The sequence below is a fragment of the Neopelma chrysocephalum genome, unplaced genomic scaffold (assembly GCF_003984885.1).
Source record: "Neopelma chrysocephalum unplaced genomic scaffold, ASM398488v2 Primary Assembly neopelma1_25, whole genome shotgun sequence".
Classification (NCBI taxonomy): Eukaryota; Metazoa; Chordata; class Aves; order Passeriformes; family Pipridae; genus Neopelma; species Neopelma chrysocephalum.
In genome coordinates this window covers 7,899,691-7,917,587 of record NW_020897694.1, presented here as the reverse complement: position 1 = coordinate 7,917,587, position 17,897 = coordinate 7,899,691, and the positions used below count along the sequence as shown (strand labels likewise).

General features: G+C 41.9%; 2 protein-coding genes across 2 annotated transcripts in view; one reads left to right on the top strand and one right to left on the bottom strand.

Annotated features, from left to right (window-relative positions):
- The window catches only part of LOC113963701, a 29,269-nt gene extending 22,544 nt beyond the window's left edge, over positions 1-6,725 (top strand). Inside the window, 6 exon segments of the mRNA XM_027675118.1 lie at positions 1,954-1,996; positions 2,798-2,845; positions 2,847-2,887; positions 3,187-3,299; positions 5,400-5,467; positions 6,579-6,725. Coding sequence (XP_027530919.1) covers positions 1,954-1,996; positions 2,798-2,845; positions 2,847-2,887; positions 3,187-3,299; positions 5,400-5,467; positions 6,579-6,725 — 460 coding nt within the window.
- A 1,506-nt stretch (positions 6,726-8,231) lies between these two features.
- Positions 8,232-17,897, bottom strand: part of COG3 (component of oligomeric golgi complex 3) — a 31,284-nt gene continuing 21,618 nt past the window's right edge. The window contains exons 17-23 of the mRNA XM_027674337.1: positions 17,569-17,689; positions 15,191-15,279; positions 14,957-15,091; positions 13,692-13,767; positions 12,126-12,253; positions 11,451-11,549; positions 8,232-10,220 (exon numbers count right to left, since the gene is read on the bottom strand). Coding sequence (XP_027530138.1) covers positions 10,191-10,220; positions 11,451-11,549; positions 12,126-12,253; positions 13,692-13,767; positions 14,957-15,091; positions 15,191-15,279; positions 17,569-17,689 — 678 coding nt within the window. The 3' untranslated portion in view covers positions 8,232-10,190. The remainder of the gene's footprint in view (positions 10,221-11,450; positions 11,550-12,125; positions 12,254-13,691; positions 13,768-14,956; positions 15,092-15,190; positions 15,280-17,568; positions 17,690-17,897) is intronic.

Genomic DNA, 17,897 nt, shown 5'->3' with positions numbered 1-17,897 from the left:
TGTCTCCCAAGGAGAAGGAAGAAATGCAGTTTCCCAAGCTCTTGCGGTGTCACTGGAGAGCAGTTGGCATTTCTGGGAATAAATGGCATTGTGCCTAACCAGCATGACTACTTTTCCCCTTGCACAGATAGGGTGGGAGGGATGATGCCACTTGCTGGGATGCGTGTCTTCTCCCACCAGAGCAGTGGAAGATAGACTCAAGCACAAAGAGGTGTGCAAAAGAAAAAGAGGCAGAGTGGAAGCAATGGATGACAAAGCTTTTCTCTGAGAAAACCCCTGCACACAAAGTTGTGTTGAATGAATAGGAGGTAACTGGCAACTCTTCCTTGCAAAAAGTGATCTGGGAGCCTGTTGAGCTTACCCAAGGGAGTTCAATGCCAGAGTCAGGTGAGAAGTCTCTATCCATGGGAGGAGAACATGAGGATGATGGAGAGTCACTGCTCTCTGCACAGGCAAGGTGAGACCCAGCTGGTCAGTTAGTGAGAAAAACCAGAGATCACCAGCAATGAGCACTTTTTCAGTGGTGTATATTCCCCAGGAAGCAGCACCTTGTAGCAGTGCAGGGATCATTGTTGGGGAGCAACAACAAGGGGCACTTTCTGCTGGGGGCATCCTTGTTTAGGGAAAGAGGCTGGACAGTTGCTGCTGCTATTTGTAGCCAAAAGGAGTCCAGCATCACTCCAGCACCAGAGGTGAGCATGAAATTAATTCACCTAGGGAAAAAACAGGAGGGTAAGTTAATTGCTCTGGTGGAGGGTTCCTCATTCCTGTCCAGTGGTGTACCTTGCAGCCACAGGGTCACACAGAACATTTCCCTTTCCTCTTAGAAATGGGGATGCTTTCCCAGATAGCAGAAGGTTTTCTGCATCACTTGAGTTATCCATGCTTTGTTGCTGTTTCCTCTTTTCTCCCATCATTTCGATCCTTTGGGGTTAGACTTGCAAGTGCCATCATATCTTCATGGAAGCAACAGTCCACACTGAAATTTGCCTCCAGTTCTGAGGGGCAGTACAAAGTCCAAGTGCAACTCAGGTCTCCAGGTTGGACCTATTTTAAGCCCTTTGGGCAGGGTCTGTCTTCTGGCTCTGCAGGGATCAGCAGTGTAAGTGGTGTGCAGTATTTGGTCCTTCCAGCCACACAAGCTGAGTTTTCCCTTGAGAGACTGGAGTGGCAGTCAGGGGCACAACATGCAGGTGGAGTAAGACAGGGCTCCCAGTCACACGTGTGATGAACTGTGTAAGCAGGATATCCCAAAAGCTGGGACTCACCTCAACTATGGAAGTGCATACACATGCCTTCCCCCATCATCTGCAGCTCCACTTGACCTAAAGGCAGGAAAACAGGCTCTACTCACTTCCATACTATTCATCTCTCTTACCCTCCAAACAAGGCTGCTCCATCCAAACTGCCTAGCGGGGTCAGATCCAGGCTGCTCAGCTAGAAATCAGGAGGGGATGTACTCCTGGTCCCAGGCCAAGCCCCAGTCCAAGAGTTTAACAGCACAGGCAAAAGCTTTATAGGATACAAGCAGCCTTGAATTCATCAGTAGGGACATCACCACTGTGTCCAGCAAGGGATGGTGTGTCCTGGAATGTCCCCTCAACCCAGCTGCCAAGAGAAGCAGCTCCCCAGTGCTTGTTGTCCCAGTCCCGGTGACCCTGGGAGGGCAAGCAATAACTGGATTTCTGCCTCATCAGCTAGGGGCTGGATGGGATCCCCCTGACAGCTCAGGACCCTGCAGCACTCTCTTCCCTCCCTGCCTCCCCTCTCCCCTCCCCAGCCAGCCAGCATTGCTGTTTCTGTCGGTATGCAAGAAAATTACCTGTGATTTATCACACAATCAGTGAGTTTGTTGGCTTTTTTATTTTCAACATAGAAGCACGTTATACTGCTCTCCCATCCTGAAGTATAGGGGTAGCAAATCCTCCTGCCTGGGACTATTTGTCTTTTTAGCCTCACAAAAAGCCGGAAAAATAAAAGCAAGAACAAATCTCCGGTTTGTTGCTTTTTTGTTCCCCTCTATCCCTTACAACCAGGAAGGAGATTTTTAGCTATTCTGCAGAGCCAAAATGTGCATCTTCAGGTTATATATAAATTAGTGCAACAGTTACAGCTGGAGTCAGACACTTCATGTGTACAAAATGCAGCTACCCGGGAGCTGCTGCAGACAAGTCCCTTGGGTCCTTGAGACAGACACAGCCTGAGCACAGTCCCTTTCTGCGTGTGAAAATTAGCTGCTGCATTAATGATGATCTCTTTGCTTTCCCCTCTCCTAGGTGCTCTTCATTCTTCCCAGAGAAGCAGGTGGTAACACTGCTTATTTCTATTAGACAGCATTAAACCCAGCTCCCTTGTAACGCTGGGAGCTAAGCCCTTAGCAAAGAAATGTTTCTATATTGCTTGTTGGTACCTTGCAGGATAAATTACTTGTGTGTCTGATGGAAAGAGGGCCCTTAGCAAATTATATCCTCAGAGAGCAGCTAATAACATAGCATAAGAAGAGCTGAGCTTTGTATATGAAATGTGAAAACACAGAAGTGAAGGATGAATTTTCCTCGGTTATTTGAAGGAGTTTAATTAAAAAGTAAGCAAACAAACAAATAAAAAAAATCCTAAACCCAGGCTACGTTGAAAGCACAGAGTGTGATGGTCTGGCACTGTTCCGGGGTTGGTACCAGTATGGGGAAAAAAAAGCCTGGGGCAGAGCATCCCCATCCTCTATGTTCAGGCAGACAACTCTACCACACTTTCCCCACACCCCTTCCTGCCTCTCACCACCTCGGTTTTGCTCCTGCAGCACTGCTGTTCTTCTGAGCCCATAAGACAATGTTATCCTGAGGGACAGATGTTTTTTCCTCCTGTACCAGGATGGAAATGGTCAGGTTTAGTATCCAGCAGCAACAACACTTGTGCGGGGAACACCTGCAGGAATGTCCTGCCTCGAGGTGGGTCACTGTGACCCTCCTCCCTTAGATAACTCCCCTCAGCCTCCTGGACTGGCTGCACAACTCGTGCTGCTCTTGCAAGGAAATGAGGTCTACAGAGCTGGCTGTCTTGGGGGTGGCTGTCTTAAGGGTGGTGGAGGCTGGGGTAACTTTCCCTAGGCACTCTCCCATGATGGTTTTCTTCCAAAGCCTACTTTATGTGGGTTTTCTGTGGGCTCACCTTTCCTTGACTGTTTGTCAGCTACACATTGGGCAACGTGGCTGTTTTCATCACGTTCACCAAGGAAGGCCTGTTCACCTGTTGCATGCAGAACAGCAGGTACCCAGGGATGAGGCCTGCCTCTGGGAGCCATGGTCACAGGGTCTGCTGCCACCCTGATGGCCACCTCTGGTGAGTGCAAGCCTGTGGGACACCAGGTCCCAGTGGCATCCCAGGGCTTTAATGCATGCCGAAAGCACCTTCAGTTTTTTACTCTAGTTTTATTTTTTCCTATGTGAAAGCTCATCAAAAGTACAGCCTACCGGAGTGGTGGTTTCTTGTGTTGTGCACCAAGGTTCCGGGTGCAGGAAGGGTGCACAGCACAAGAGCAATTGGGGATTGCCCCCTCTCAATTGCCAGTGACATTTGTCCACAGATGTCCTCATATCCCCTGGCATTGATCCCTGAGGATTGATCCTGGTATCTACTTTACCAGCTTCCCATGGAGCCCCAAGTGGCCATGTTGGAAAAACATGGGCCTGCTATCTGCATGAGGAGAATCCAAAATAGCCAGACAGTTAGTTTGAGGTTAGCATTGCTTCTGGTTTGTTTCACATCTCCAGAGAGTGCTTCTCACTAAAGAATGACTTAGGTGACCAATTTCACAGAATCACAGAATTGTTAGGGTTGGAAGGGACCCCTGGAGATCATTTAGTCCAACCCCCCTGCCAAGGCAGGTTTATCTAGAGGAGTCTCCTTCTCGCGGTCTAAGTTGTAATATGAAGTGACTGATGGCTTTAGTAAAAATGGCTAGTGTTTGAACCATTAAGTATTAATTTTTGACACCCCATTCCCAGTCTCCAAAGTTTCACTTCAGAAAGCTAGTGTCTGGGGTAATCAGTAAATCCCATCTCAATTTTACAAGTCCACCCTGTGCTGAGTCTAATTAATGGACATCCTAAATGTCTAACTGGCTGTTGCAAATCATTTTAAATAGCTTTTGCAATAACACTTCCATCAGACTCCTGCAGTCCTACCACTTGCCTGCAGACATGTTGGTCTTTCATCCATCACACGGCAGCCAGGTTTTACAGCCTGACACCAAGGCGATCCCTGGCAGCACTAAACCATCGCTGATCTGCTATGGGTCTCTCCTGACCTCACAGGATCACAGGCTTCCCATTGGTGTTAGCCATGCACCAGCTGCTGGCTCACCACTGAGCTGGGGCAGGCTGCTACAACCCACCCAGCCTCCCCCCAGCACTAAAGGGCAATGCTGAGACCACTCTGATATTTGTAAAGAGAATATTATAGTTTTGATGAGAGGAAAAGAGAAAACCAACAGCCTGTCCTACTTATGGACTGGTTCAGGCTTGCCCATGGCAAGCACACTGTAGCACATCATAGCAAAGTTAGATTTTTTTTTCCCTGCTGTTTTTTCAAATTTGCAGCACAAGGTAACGCTGGGGGAGGCCAAGCCACTTTTGCAGCCCGGTGAGAATCTACTTCTTCATGCTTAGGCAGGAAAAACTCAATGTAACACATGCTGTGAATGATAAAACTCCCCATGTGCCACTGCTAGGGGGATGCTCCAGCACCCAGAATCATCTACGCAGGTTGTCATGAGATAGGAAGTATTGATTTGTAATTGTATGCATAAATATGGGCTGTTTTCCCTCACACGCTGTCTTTCTCTCTCCTTTGTAGTTTGGCAAGGCCATTTCCCTTACCCAGCCACATGCACGACCATACACACATGCACAGAAGACCTATTTTTAGCATAAAGGCTACCAGGGCAAAAGGAATTCCCATGTCCAAGGTCTTTCAAAAGATGCAGATATGCAATAGGAGGAGGGGAACACACACAACCCACGCTCTGCTCAAGGATATTTTCTGACCTTCAGGGACACATTGCTCTCCCAGGGGCCATCCAATCTCTGTAGCATGCAAAAACTCACCAAAAACAAGCCCCAGAAGGGGTTGGTCCCAGAAGTGACTCTTGAATGGAAAACTGGAAGTTTGGTCCAGTTGCAGACAAAATACAGCATTTGGGACCAGGAAGTTATTGGGTCTAAATTCATCTGTGCGTTTCTCCCCAAGGCCACCCTGGACCCATGCACAGGGATCTACTTGGACTGGGCAAGGACCAGTCAGAAGCTCTGGAAGTGGCATGACTTCAGACACCACTCTCACAGTCCTCCTTTGCAGTCCATCACCGTGAAACCGAACTGCCAGCAGTTAAAACCTCGCTTAAGGTGAAATTGACTTAGTGTTCCCCAGCCACAGCAATCGTGTCTGCTTCAGTGTGGGGTCCCTGCTCAAGGCAAGCACTTGTTGTGGTAGCCCAGCCTGGCCAGCTCCTGTCTGCCAGCTCCTCAGAGAGCAGAAGGGAAACCACCCAGTGGAGATAAGCTTGGGACTGCTGTCTGGGACTGGTCACAAATTTTCATGCAGAAAAATCACCATTTTTTTCAAAACCAAATTTCCTGCCTGTGTGACTCCTAATGAAATTTCGTCTCAGGAAAGCATTTAGACGAGATTGAAATGCTGTCGCTGAAGGGTAAGAACAATAAGACTCACAAATTCATTTTGAAACACTGTTTCTTTTCAAAACATTAATATTAAATGTCAATACAAGCACAAAGCCTCTGATTTTATCTAAACAGCATTTCACTTAACGTGAAACAAACATCTGGGGAGAGGAACACCAGAATCTTCTGGTATTTGTTGTCACTCAGGTTTCCTACTTCTGGTCCTTCCTCGGAGGTGGAAATGCTGTTCTGGCCAGGGCTCAGCTGTGCTCGGTGCCACTGTGACAGTCCCAGCCTACTGATGTGTAACCCTGTCCTTCACTGGATGCAAATACAACAGGTCACCACTGCTTGGTTGGGGGCTGAGGCCTCAGGGTAAAGGATTCAAGTTGTCTTCCCTGGTGCAGGTGCAAATGATGACTGCCCTCACAGCAATAGTCTGTACGTGGCCACAGATGTATCACCAAGGGAAACAGGCCTCTGCCATAGCTGTTCAGAAAGTTGGCAGCTACCCACGGCTTCAAGTACACAGAACCATAAAGCACTGGCTACTGCTCTTTGACCCCCAGAACTCAGACTTCTCAGGACCAATTGCTATGTTAGGTAAGGAGGTCATCTTCCTTGCCCCACTACTTCTGGGCAGCCCACTCCCACCAGAGCAGGCTCAAGTCGTGAGTTTAGCTCCTCAGTCCCTTTGTACATGTACTGGAAGAGGATCAGCTCCAAAGGGCAGCTGTAAGGGTTAGTGTGCTCCATGGCCAGGAAAGGAAAGGGCACCCATGACACATTACATGGATAAGTGAGAAAGGCTGGGTTACAAGAGATGCAGGATACTCTCCCCCTTGGCCTCCCCTCAGAGTTTAGCATTAACACTTTTCACTTTGCATGGACTTCTCTTTGCAGTTGAAAGACCCAGAAAAAAGTTACCTACTGAAGTGGCAAAAAAGCAAAGACGAGCTCCTCCTCCAGTATAAAAAGATTCAGCTCAGGAGCCTGCCGTCCAAAAATCAGACAATGTTGCAATACTTTTGGCAAGCCCTTTCTCACTGATATCATTCCTTGTGTTTCACCATCTTCTATATCTGCATGAAATACTGAAATGAAGATATCTGTGCTCACAGCAAGCAATTACATCAGCATTTCAGATCAACTCTTCCTTCATCAAGGTGGTAACAGTCACTTTGCAATGAAAATAAAGTCCCTTTTTTCAAGCTCGCAATGCCTATCTGTACATCAGGTCCTTGTAGCACCAAGTTTCTTTCAGCTGACAGCGTTTGATGGATCACAGTCTGATCAGTGGGGTTACACAGCGAATGCGCAGAACTCTGAAGCAGATGGCTTTCATCCTACAGCCAACGAACTGGAAATTTTGGGAACTGGTTGTACCAAGTGTGACTGATGAGCCTGCTTTGGCTCTCAGCCAGAGATACCTGGGCTGGTGGAGAGGGGATGGCAACCAGCAGCTTAGGTACAGGGACCGGAGCAACCCAAGAGAGGAAAGATGAGATGTCTCCGGGGTTTCCAGGCTCCAGTTCATGGTAGATGGCACCTCCCATGGCTTAGTGGCATGGTTGGGCACCTCAGAAAGGGATCAACTGATTCTGTTTTCTTTTTGTTCTATTTAGAGCTCTTTACATCAAAGATCTGATTTGCTCCACAGTGTTGGCTTGGGTCTAGGACCCAGAGAAGATGAAAATGCATGAGAGCAGGAGAAAACAGCAATTGTGGACAAAGAGTTGGATCTACCTGCAGTCACCAACATGCAGTTGCTTCAGCAGCACAGACGCTTCCATTTCCCCTTTTCATACCCACATCACTTTGTCAATGCCAAACATGCAGTGTGAGGAAAGGACTATTAGTTTTGCTTGAAAAACACATGCCACAGTGTAAGGTTATGCCTCAGGCATCACTGTTGTACAAAAAGAAGGGTGAATGCCTGGCCAGCTGCTTTGGCATTCACCTCATTTATGAGATGCAATCCAAAGGGCCAAACCTCTTTAGGAGGTTCCAAGCCTCTAGGAAGCTATAGTCACATATCACTGCCCCACACCTGTCAAACAGAAGCTGACTTCCACAGGAGAGTTTCTACTTACGTTAGTTCATTCAAATGACGTTGTCAAAGACAGAGGGTGAAGGGAAGCTTCATGGCGACATTACAGGGGGCAAACCACAAGCCTCTGGATGATACAATACCAAGGGACAGAAGAACACTGTGGTAATGAGGAACTATGTGAAGATGAGTCTGTGAGTAACCAGGTAAAAACAGTAATACTTGGGTTTTCTGCCACCAGTTTCCAAGTTTTCTCTTAGTAAAAGCCAATAGCTAAAATATTTTTGTATTACAGTTGTGGTTTCTTCCCCCTCACAAAATTGTAAGGAAAGAGACCATTCAGTCACACAAGATTGCTTGTCAGTAAAGAAAATATAAATTTACTTTTATTATAACCATAAAGAGGCATTAATTTAACAATTAGCTGTACGTTCAGCACTCAGGTACGTATGTGTGCCAAATAAACCCAGTTCTCTTACTGCTAAAAAAAGAACGCTTCTCAGCAATGCACTTGCCTGTGCTTACAGGATGTTTATTGTCTCTGTATTACAGTTATCTTGACAGACAGGCCTCGGAATACAGAATAAAGTTTTACTCTTGGACCAAAATAGGAGGCAACATTTTTATTTAAAAAAATTAAAAACAGCAAGTTTCTAGTCAGATAATATAAAGCATCTTAAATTAATCTTTTGAAAGTATTTACACTATTTGTAAACGTAAATATCTGAAACTGTACATGTTTAAACAAATGTTCACTTAGCAAACAGGCTGTATAAACTGATTGCTCTTCTAATCTTTCCACCGGCTGTCTGGGTACTCTAAGAGAGAAAAAGATCCCAACCACAAAAGTGACTACTGCCATGGTTTAGCCTTCATGTCTTTTCTGTACAATGTCTGTATTAAGTCAGTCATAACTCTGTACAGTGACCATGCAGTCCTTCTGAAAAACTTCATAAAAAACAAATATACATATATTACAATGCACTGGACATTATTTTACAGCCTGTATTTCTATATAAGTAAAGAGAAAGGGCAAGTTTTCTTCCTTGTTAGTCAATTTTTAAGGGGTCATATAAGGTCCTCAGAGTACCATTTATGTACCTCAGCACAACTGCTGCAACACTTCTTGTGGTAGCTTTAAATCCTACCATCTTGTTCTCCAGTCATGTAATTTATAACAGGAAAATTATTAAATCAAAATACCACCAATGTGCCTGGAAATTTCTTCATATTTAGAAGTACAGAACAGGTTTTATAAATAAATAACAAATCTGCTGTGTTTCTCACTACATTTCTGTTTTGCAGTGCTGACCAGTAAGGATTTACACACTGACACACCCTGAAGCTGCTTGAAGTGTTTCATTCCATTAATGCCCAGGTGTTTAGCATTCAGCTTTCTGCACTATTCACCAATAAATGCATACTGAACAGCGTGCATTGTTTAACAGGTACCGAGTACCTACCCTCTGTTTACAGTGCTGATTTGACAGCCTTGCACATCCAATTTCAGGCATCCCCACTCCCCCTTACTCCACGGCACAAAGGCTGTGCAAGTTCCAGTCTCAGATCCTGCTTTAAACAATATGAAACCACCATCTGATCTTAGGAAAGGCAAAAATCCAACTCTACCCTAAAACTAAGTACCTGAAAACCTCAATGCTAAGCTTTGCTGTAAAGCATCTGAAAGCATGCAGTTCCCTAGAAACAACAGAACTTATATTGCACAGCTTTCGATTGCAAATCCCAAGGATCTGAGTCCCTTTACGGAGGAAGGTGAGACCCTTTACAGAGGAAGGTTAGCAAAACTTCAGGTCAGACCTCACAGCTCCCAATCACAACAGTATAAGAAAAACAGCACATCCAGTGTTTCAAGAAACACTTCACATGTGGGAAATAAAGTTTTCCCAACTAAGAACCTCTGAATTATGTTCAAGCACATGGTGGATTACCAGGATTTTCATGGCAGTTAAAGAAAAACTCAGGGCGTGCCTGCTTAAGTCAAATTGTCATACCAATGTGCTTATCTCCCAAGTCTTGCAAATATCTCTTACTGCTCTCATTTGATTCCCTGTACTTTATTTCCAGAGTGTCTTTGAAAGTGTGACTCCCCATTGCATACATCAGCTCATTAAGGGAAAGCAAAACCAGTTTTTTCATTAAAAAGCAAAAAACAAGAGGCTTCAACTTTGAAAACATCTGGATAAGGCAGTAACTGAGCTTCCATAAGAGTGATCAGCAAAGGCTTTTTTGTTTTGTTTTCTTCTGCCCAATTCTCAAGCCTATGAACAGAAAAACCTTGAACAAATCAATAAACCTGGGTTTTTTTCTTTTTTTTTCCCCTCGAAGTTTTGATGCAGATTGGACTGCACAGTGGGATTCTTCGTCTACTTCAAGTAAATGTCTTTGTGTTTCCTTCACTGCCTGGCATTCAGCTGAAGCTTATTTCAAGCAGCCTCATTGCTGGGTTACTTAGACATCGATAATAATAAGTTCACCTGAAAGACAAAGGGAAAGCCTACATTAGACAGAACAGCTAAGTTTCAGAACTGATGTGTTATATTTTAACCTTTAAACAGGATTCCTAGGAAGCACATTAGTCAGGAGAAGACAGCTACAAAACAACCGGCCAAAATTACCAGTCAAACGCCTACTCACAGGCTTTTTAAAATGCAGTTGTTGACCATACTGACTACTTATTTCACCAGTCACAAGCTACTGTGTCAAATTTTCTAAGATGACTTCATGTGTTGTCAAGAAATTAAAAAAAACAGGCACACTGGCAAAAAATGGTAACATTCATCTCTGATATCTGAAATACATTTGGGATCCTACCCAGTGCTTGTTTCCTACAGATTACAATATGGTTTCCCATCCAATTCAGTTTGTAGGATAAGTGATCCTAAGGTTTAACAGATAAACGATTAGAGGATGCCATCTCCTCTAGGATAACCCCACCTCCTTATGGTGCATCAGTCCCACTCTGTGCTCCAGGACAGTTATCACACATTCCTGTGGCCACATTCATTGCAGGAAACATCCTCTAAACCACAAACTAGTTTACCTGTTTAAATATTAGCATCCTGTGATAATCAAGATTCTACCCATATTCCCTAGACCACTAAGGTCAAAGTGACATTTTCAAAACCTACTTGGTTTCTGCCAGAGAATCCTAATAGAGAGAATTCTTAAACCAAATCATCTCTGAGACTAAAGACTTTACCTACCATGTAGGGTTACACTTCCATAACAATTGCACATTTTCCCAATGCAATTTACTTGAAATGCACCCTAGTAATTCTTTCTCATGCTTCCTGAATGCAGAAGTTGCTGCTTTTTATATTTGGCAAAAGCAAGACTGCCTTCAAATGCACAGGCTTTTTTAAGGCGCATTCATTGGCTTTGATATCTCTCTGAAAAGACAATGCCTAGAAACAGAAAAACTCTTCTACAATGTTGTACAACTCAATCCCAGGAACATCAATCATCACTTTGGTTTAAGAAAATCTATTAGATAGTCTTTAAAAAAAAAAAACAAACAAAGTCCCCTTCTAGGTGAGAGCCTAAAGTTCAGATAATGCCCTGAGTTTAATCATCCAGGATTAAGGGGGATAATAAATAAATAAAGATTCTGAACACTGGAAATACTAAAAATGAAAAAAATCAATGTTTAAAAAAGCAAGTTACATGAAAGAGCAACTGATAAAACAGAGAGCTTCAATATATACCTGTTCCATTGAAGGACAAGCTATGATTTGCAAATCTTCATTACTAAATTCTTCCTTTAACAAAGCATGGAGTTTCTGGAACATTTGCTGAATGTTATTCTTTTAAATGAAAGAAGAAAAAACTCATTAAAAACCACAACACTCATCTCAAACATGAACCACAATAAGTACAATGTACATGGAATACAGGCAAGGAGAAGCAAGTCAAGCTTTAAGAACTTTTCTTCTAAAACAAGCCATTTTGGGAAACAGCTACAAGGAATCCATGTTGGCTGTGAGATTAAAAACTTCAGCCAAGAAGCTAAACTGAAACACTGAGTCCTAAAAACTTAACCTGGAAGCCTAAAACTCAAGCTTGGTTCTTCTGGTAGTTTATGGTAGGTTTTTCATTAAATCTGTATCATCTTCTCTGCCTCTGGTGCTTCTGCCCAGGCATAACTGACCAAACTGAACTGGTTTTGGCTGGGACCGAGTTAATTTTCTTTATGGTAGCTCACAGGGTGCCAAGTGGTAGATGTGCAGAATAAACAGGACCAGTTACTTCCCTGTAGTGTGTGTGTGTTACATAGGCTGAGTACAGCAGAGAGCAGGACAGCTGTTTGGGTTTGGGGGTTTTTTTTAAGCTAAAGATATCATCATGAAACACCTACAGAAAAACATGCCAGCAATACTCACCCTGACTGGCTTAAACAAAATTAATTCTGTATCTTTATTGGACAAGTATAAGGACATGCTTCGTAACGTTGATGGCAGCTTTGTTTTTATTGTCTTATAAGTGGAAGAGACCAGATCGTTGATCTTTGCTGGAAGTAAAAGAAAATATGCTTAATAGGCTAAAATGGAGTTCTGCTAGCTGAAACCTAGACTCCAGAAAATCAACTCCATTTTACTGAGGCTGACCATTACCACAGGTTTGCGTGAAAGAGAGAGGGGGGCGGCTCGACTGTGCACTATCAAACCCATCACATGACCACAGCATGCGAGACACTGCAGAAAATGCATCCAACCCATTTCTGCAAGCTACCACATCCTCCTGAGGTTTCTGAAGTCACAGCCTTCCAACAGCAACAAAGTTCTACATAGGCTTCCCCCCTAGAAAACCTACCTGGAAAAGAAGCTGCTGGGAAATAAACAATGGTAGTAAAGAGAACAGAATATCACAAATTCTCCTTACTGACCACAGGCCACATCTGTGAGAAGAAATGTCTGCACAGACACCTGGATTTTGAATCAACCAGACAGGAATCCTCTCTCAGACAAGACCTTCTTTCTTTATTGCTAGGAATTTTAATGATTTTACAAGATCATTGCTTAAAGGCCAGGGGAAAAATATATTTTGCAGTTTTAAAGTACTGAAGTTAATACACTGTAGTTTTCCCCCCTCCTCAATTTCTGCCGTATCTAAATTTTTTGCCTAATCCTGCTTCCCAGACAAATGACTCCAAGATACAACAGAAGCTCTGCTTAGATCTGCTTCTACACACATAATTATCTTCAAACAAACATTAAAAAATACTCCTGAAGAAGCAGGAGATGTTAAGTAGAAGCTCAAGTTAGCCCTTGAGAGTGTCTGACCCATGGAGCAGCACTGAATTATGTATGAATATGGCTGGCTTTGCATCTTAAGAACATGATGCAACAGAAGGTTCCGATGTATGAATTGGAATAATCAGATTTTTTCACCCAGACGCACAACTTTGTAATGTGAAGAGCAAAACAACCCAGGAACATCTAAAACTGTTCCAAATGTTCCTATGAAGCATTCACATTTCAATTCTTAGGAATAGGAAAACAAAGTCAGATTCCATTTTTGCACAGTGACAGGGAAACTGTAAAGAAAGTAGGTACCAAATGTACAGACAATAAAAGCTACAGGGTGGATTAATTCTTTTGTACAAAAGCAAAAGCTTTATTATAATATAATCAAATAATTCCTTAAGCAGATTCCGTATGCAGTTGCAGAAATGCTGTTTACATGCAAGAACAGTCACAGCTTGAGAAATACTCGAGGCATTCATCTACTGCACCAATTACATACATATTCTGAAGTCTGTCAGGTTTTGATTTAGAGGTGGCTTAAGACACTTAAACTAGCACATGGGTTAAAATGGAAGGCAGGATTTTCAAGAAAAAGGTAGACAGTTCAATTTTTCAAAATCAATCACAGTCTCACAGTCCAAGTTATTTTGGCCACTTTTTCAGGTTCCTAATAGTAACATAAATATAAACCAAAGCAAATACCTGGTTGTGCCCAAGGTTGCTGTGATAGGCTGTAATTGGGACCTCCTTGAGTGGCCATTGTTTTTAAAGCAGCTACCTAAAAAAAGTAAAATCACCAAAATTATGTTTCTTTCAGTTGAATTTACAACAAAGTGACCAAGTAAAAATTGCACAAGTCTCTCAGATACCGTAGTGTACAGAATCTCCCCTGCTCTTTCTCTTCTATGACCTGGCTTAACAACACACAGGGGAAGCAGTGTGACAGAAATGCAATTCAAAATTACAACTGTGATGAATTCTTGAAAGTAAAATTCAAAATGGGATTAAATTTACAAAGACGCTTAGGCACCAAAGGATACAAAACCTCAAAAAAGATTTATACTTAAGCAGCTTAGTCAAACTCCCCAGATTCTCAATGAATCACTGGGATCACTCACACAATTTATCAATCTCACCAGTTACCCATCTATATTTTAGGCATGCCACTGACCCCTACCCCAGCATGACAGGCATCAGTAAATTTAATACTGTAATCTTCTAAATTCTCAAAAATCAGCAGCTGGGATATCTGCTGTCTATGCAATGCTGTAGCCCCAGTTTCTGAGAGGTCATGCCACTTATTCTCAGCACATCAGGATCCACATCACTCTTCATTTGTCAGAATAGATTCTCTGCATGGTTGTTCTCAAGATACCTAGAAATCCTGACCTCTAGAGCAGGTTCTAGAAAGAGATGTATTGTAAAAAGATATCTTTTTGTTTCTATCTCCTAAGATGCTTAATTTTTCTTACCAACTTTTACCCGGAATGTCTGTCCCAAGCAGAACTTGTAAAGAAAGTCCTGCTCATCAAACACCTCATTGGTGTAAAACACACTGAAACCAGAAAATTTTAACACACTTCACAGCCATACTCTAAGACCTCCCTCAAGAACACACATGACCCAAGATTGTTTTTGAAGGCTTACAAATGCAGTCCAGGTAGGAATTTTCCTGCAAACAGAAAAGCTCCTGCCAACCTTCACAAACCTGTTTCAACTCAATGGAACATTAAAGTTTCTTGATCTAAGAGCACAAGGGTTGCTTTTAAAAACAAACTATGTCATGTACCTTTAATCCATTAATCTCAAAAAAAGCCTGAAAAATTGTTTTTGGAATTTCAAGGAAAACACATCATCTTCAGCTAATCAGACAAAACTAGTAGCTTCTCCTATACCAAATTTAAATACTAATTCCCTCGTGCTACCAGTACTTCACTTAGGTTAACAAACATACAACACATTTGTACCTTTGTCATGAACTCCTCCAGCTGTTCTATAAACTGTTTGGTTTGCTGCTGAATAAACTGCTCACAAGCTGATTTCAGATGACGATCTACATCTTTCTTAGAGTCGATATAATGTTCTCTGATTTCTGGAGTACCCTTGAACAGAGGACAACAATTCTCTTTTTTTTATTTGCCAGAGATCACCAAACACTTAAATGACACAATTTTTCCTAATGAAATAAGACTCCATATTACCTCCAGTAAGAACTGTATCAAGGCGTTGTTGCTGTTTAGTCTAAAAAATCTTGAAACTGTCTTGGGATTCAGGATTTTAAATGCTGCATCTGTGAATCAGAAAGTCACTCACACCATAAGTCAATGCGATTCATCTCCAGGACTTACAAACTCTAATCATCCAGCATGAATGATTACAATGGTGACATTAATGATTCCAGTATTGCTAAGAGTGGATGCACAAGTGCACATGCACAGAGGCACATAAAGCTTAATCTTCTATTTTTTTACTCTACCTATGGTAAACCTGAATCCAATAGTTGCACAGTCTAAACAGATAAATACATTACAAGAAACTAACAAGTTACTGATATTAACTGCACTGCTATTCATGTAAAGTGTGCAAGCTCTCCTTGTTACTGTATCTACAAGTGAAAGACTTTTACATAAGCTATGTAGTTAAGCATTTACAAACAATATCCAGAATTTTGCACGTTGTCTGGGAAAACCAAGTACAGTTGCATGAAATAACTTAGAACTGGTGCTTTCTTCCTCTGTGCTTAATCATTTTAGTTAGAACTAAACAATATCAAGGTTGATAGACACTCATATTTATGTTCTCTACAGAAGTCCCCAGAAGAAAAAGCAACAATGTCTTGTTATCTTAATGCAAGATACTGAAATTACTCCTACAGTGCTAACGGGATGTTGTCAACCTGAAATCTAGTCAAATTGGGAAAAAGAAAATTATCAGTAGTTTCAGTATAGCCCTACTGCCATTCATTTATCATCCTACACATCCATCTGCTTTTTTATTTTTTCAAAAGCAATTCTGTGCCCTTCTTGCTGTATAAAACAATGTGACGGAAACAAGACATAAGAGCTAAAGAAGTGCTGTACAGGGCATTATATCAAGAGGGAACACCAAATACATAGGCATGTAGGTTTAGCATCAAACTAAGAATCTGCACTCCTTGCAGTTAAGGGAGACCACAGAGGAAGATTATTTTTGTTCTCTGAATTATTCCCCAGAAACTTCACCAATTCCAAAGACAGCCCAAGCTCTTGATTAGAAGTCTATAAGCCAGTCAGTGAGAAAGTCCCTTTTCCCACTGCATATTTCAGTTACATGAACCTTACATTTATACTAATTCAAAAAAAATTGGGTGAAAGCATGATTTTTACTTTAAGCAGTATTCCTTTGTCTAAAAATCCCAAATTAAATCTTAAATCTATGTGGAGAAAGTTTGGCTAGAACACAGTAAACCTTTTAGCCCATTAGCTAATTCGTTATTTTTCTTGTACAACTCATCCCAAATATAAAAGCCCTACAGTTCTATGCTACACCACATTAAGAATTAAGCACAATGTACATCTTTTCAACACCACTGCCACCACCCAATATAAAGAAAGTGTTTTCCATTACTTACCACTACCATCTGCAAAGCGCTGGCTGGCACAAAAATTTATTCCATTAAATGAAAATGGAGAACGAACTTGTGTGTCAGCCAGGATAAAACACCAAAAGGATATATTTGCCCTTTAACCTCTAGTCAACTAGAAACTACTCAACAGGTAGGAGGTTTCATTGATGTTCAAGTGCAACAAGTGAAATAGTTAGTGTAAGAATTGCTTGCTTCAGAGTTAAGAGAGCAGCTTATTAGATAGCAGGAGAGAGAAGTTATTTTTTCAGCTTTCTCTTCTGGAATGGAAGGAGAGAAATTTGACATGCTTCCAGTAATTTTTCCCATTGTCTTTATAAAATTGGAAAGTGCACAACAGTTCACTTTTGTATTGAGAGCTTTCTTCCTGCATTTTACACAGGAACCATAGTACAATTTCAAAACCATGATCATGGCCACTACTTCTATTTTCACTTCCTAAAACAAACACACTTGCTACATAATACCATTCAACAATACTGTTTATTGAACCTGCAAAAGAAGAAAACCTTTTCAAAACAAAAACCTCACAGAAATGTCTAGGAAATCTTGATTTGTTCTAGGAAAGTTGACTATGTATTGTTAAATTCACCTGCTAAACAGCAGTAGCAGAAGATATTCCTTTAAAGGGTCAGAAAAGGGAAAAGACATCTCTGTGCAATAGAAACATAGGTTACTTAGCTGTTCTTAAAAAAGACTGGATAAATAAGTTAGGCCAGCAGCAAAAAGCAGACAAACACATTTCATACAAAAATAAAGAATTTGTTAGATACATCTTGAATTGCCCTGAGTAAGAGAATGGTTTTGGGTTTTTTTCAGAGAAGCTAAGAACAAAGCAAGATATTAGAAAAAGCATACAGGTCATTGCAAATGAACATAAAATAAACCCAGAACTTTTGCTGGCACATTAAGGGAGGACAATCCCACCCCATTCTGTAGCCAGCAACTGTTCAGTACCTCTAGTTTTCTTAAGGTCCAGGGAAATTTCCTTAATGGTGAAATCAGTGTGGAAAGGAGCAATTTGTTCACGAAGAATCAAAAGGTGTTTTATTAAGAAAAGTTGTCCATCAACCTGGGTCTACAGCAGAAGAGAAAGAACATGCATTACATGTAAAAAAATCCCCAAACAATCAGATGAAGAGCAAAGTTTCAACATTTCTGTTTTTATTAGTTAACAAGCTTTTTTCATTAGTCTGTAGTGCCATTAACTACACTCTGGGATCAACAAATCCCACTTCTGTAGTATTCCTAATACAATGCACTACAGAAACAGACTTTATTCACAT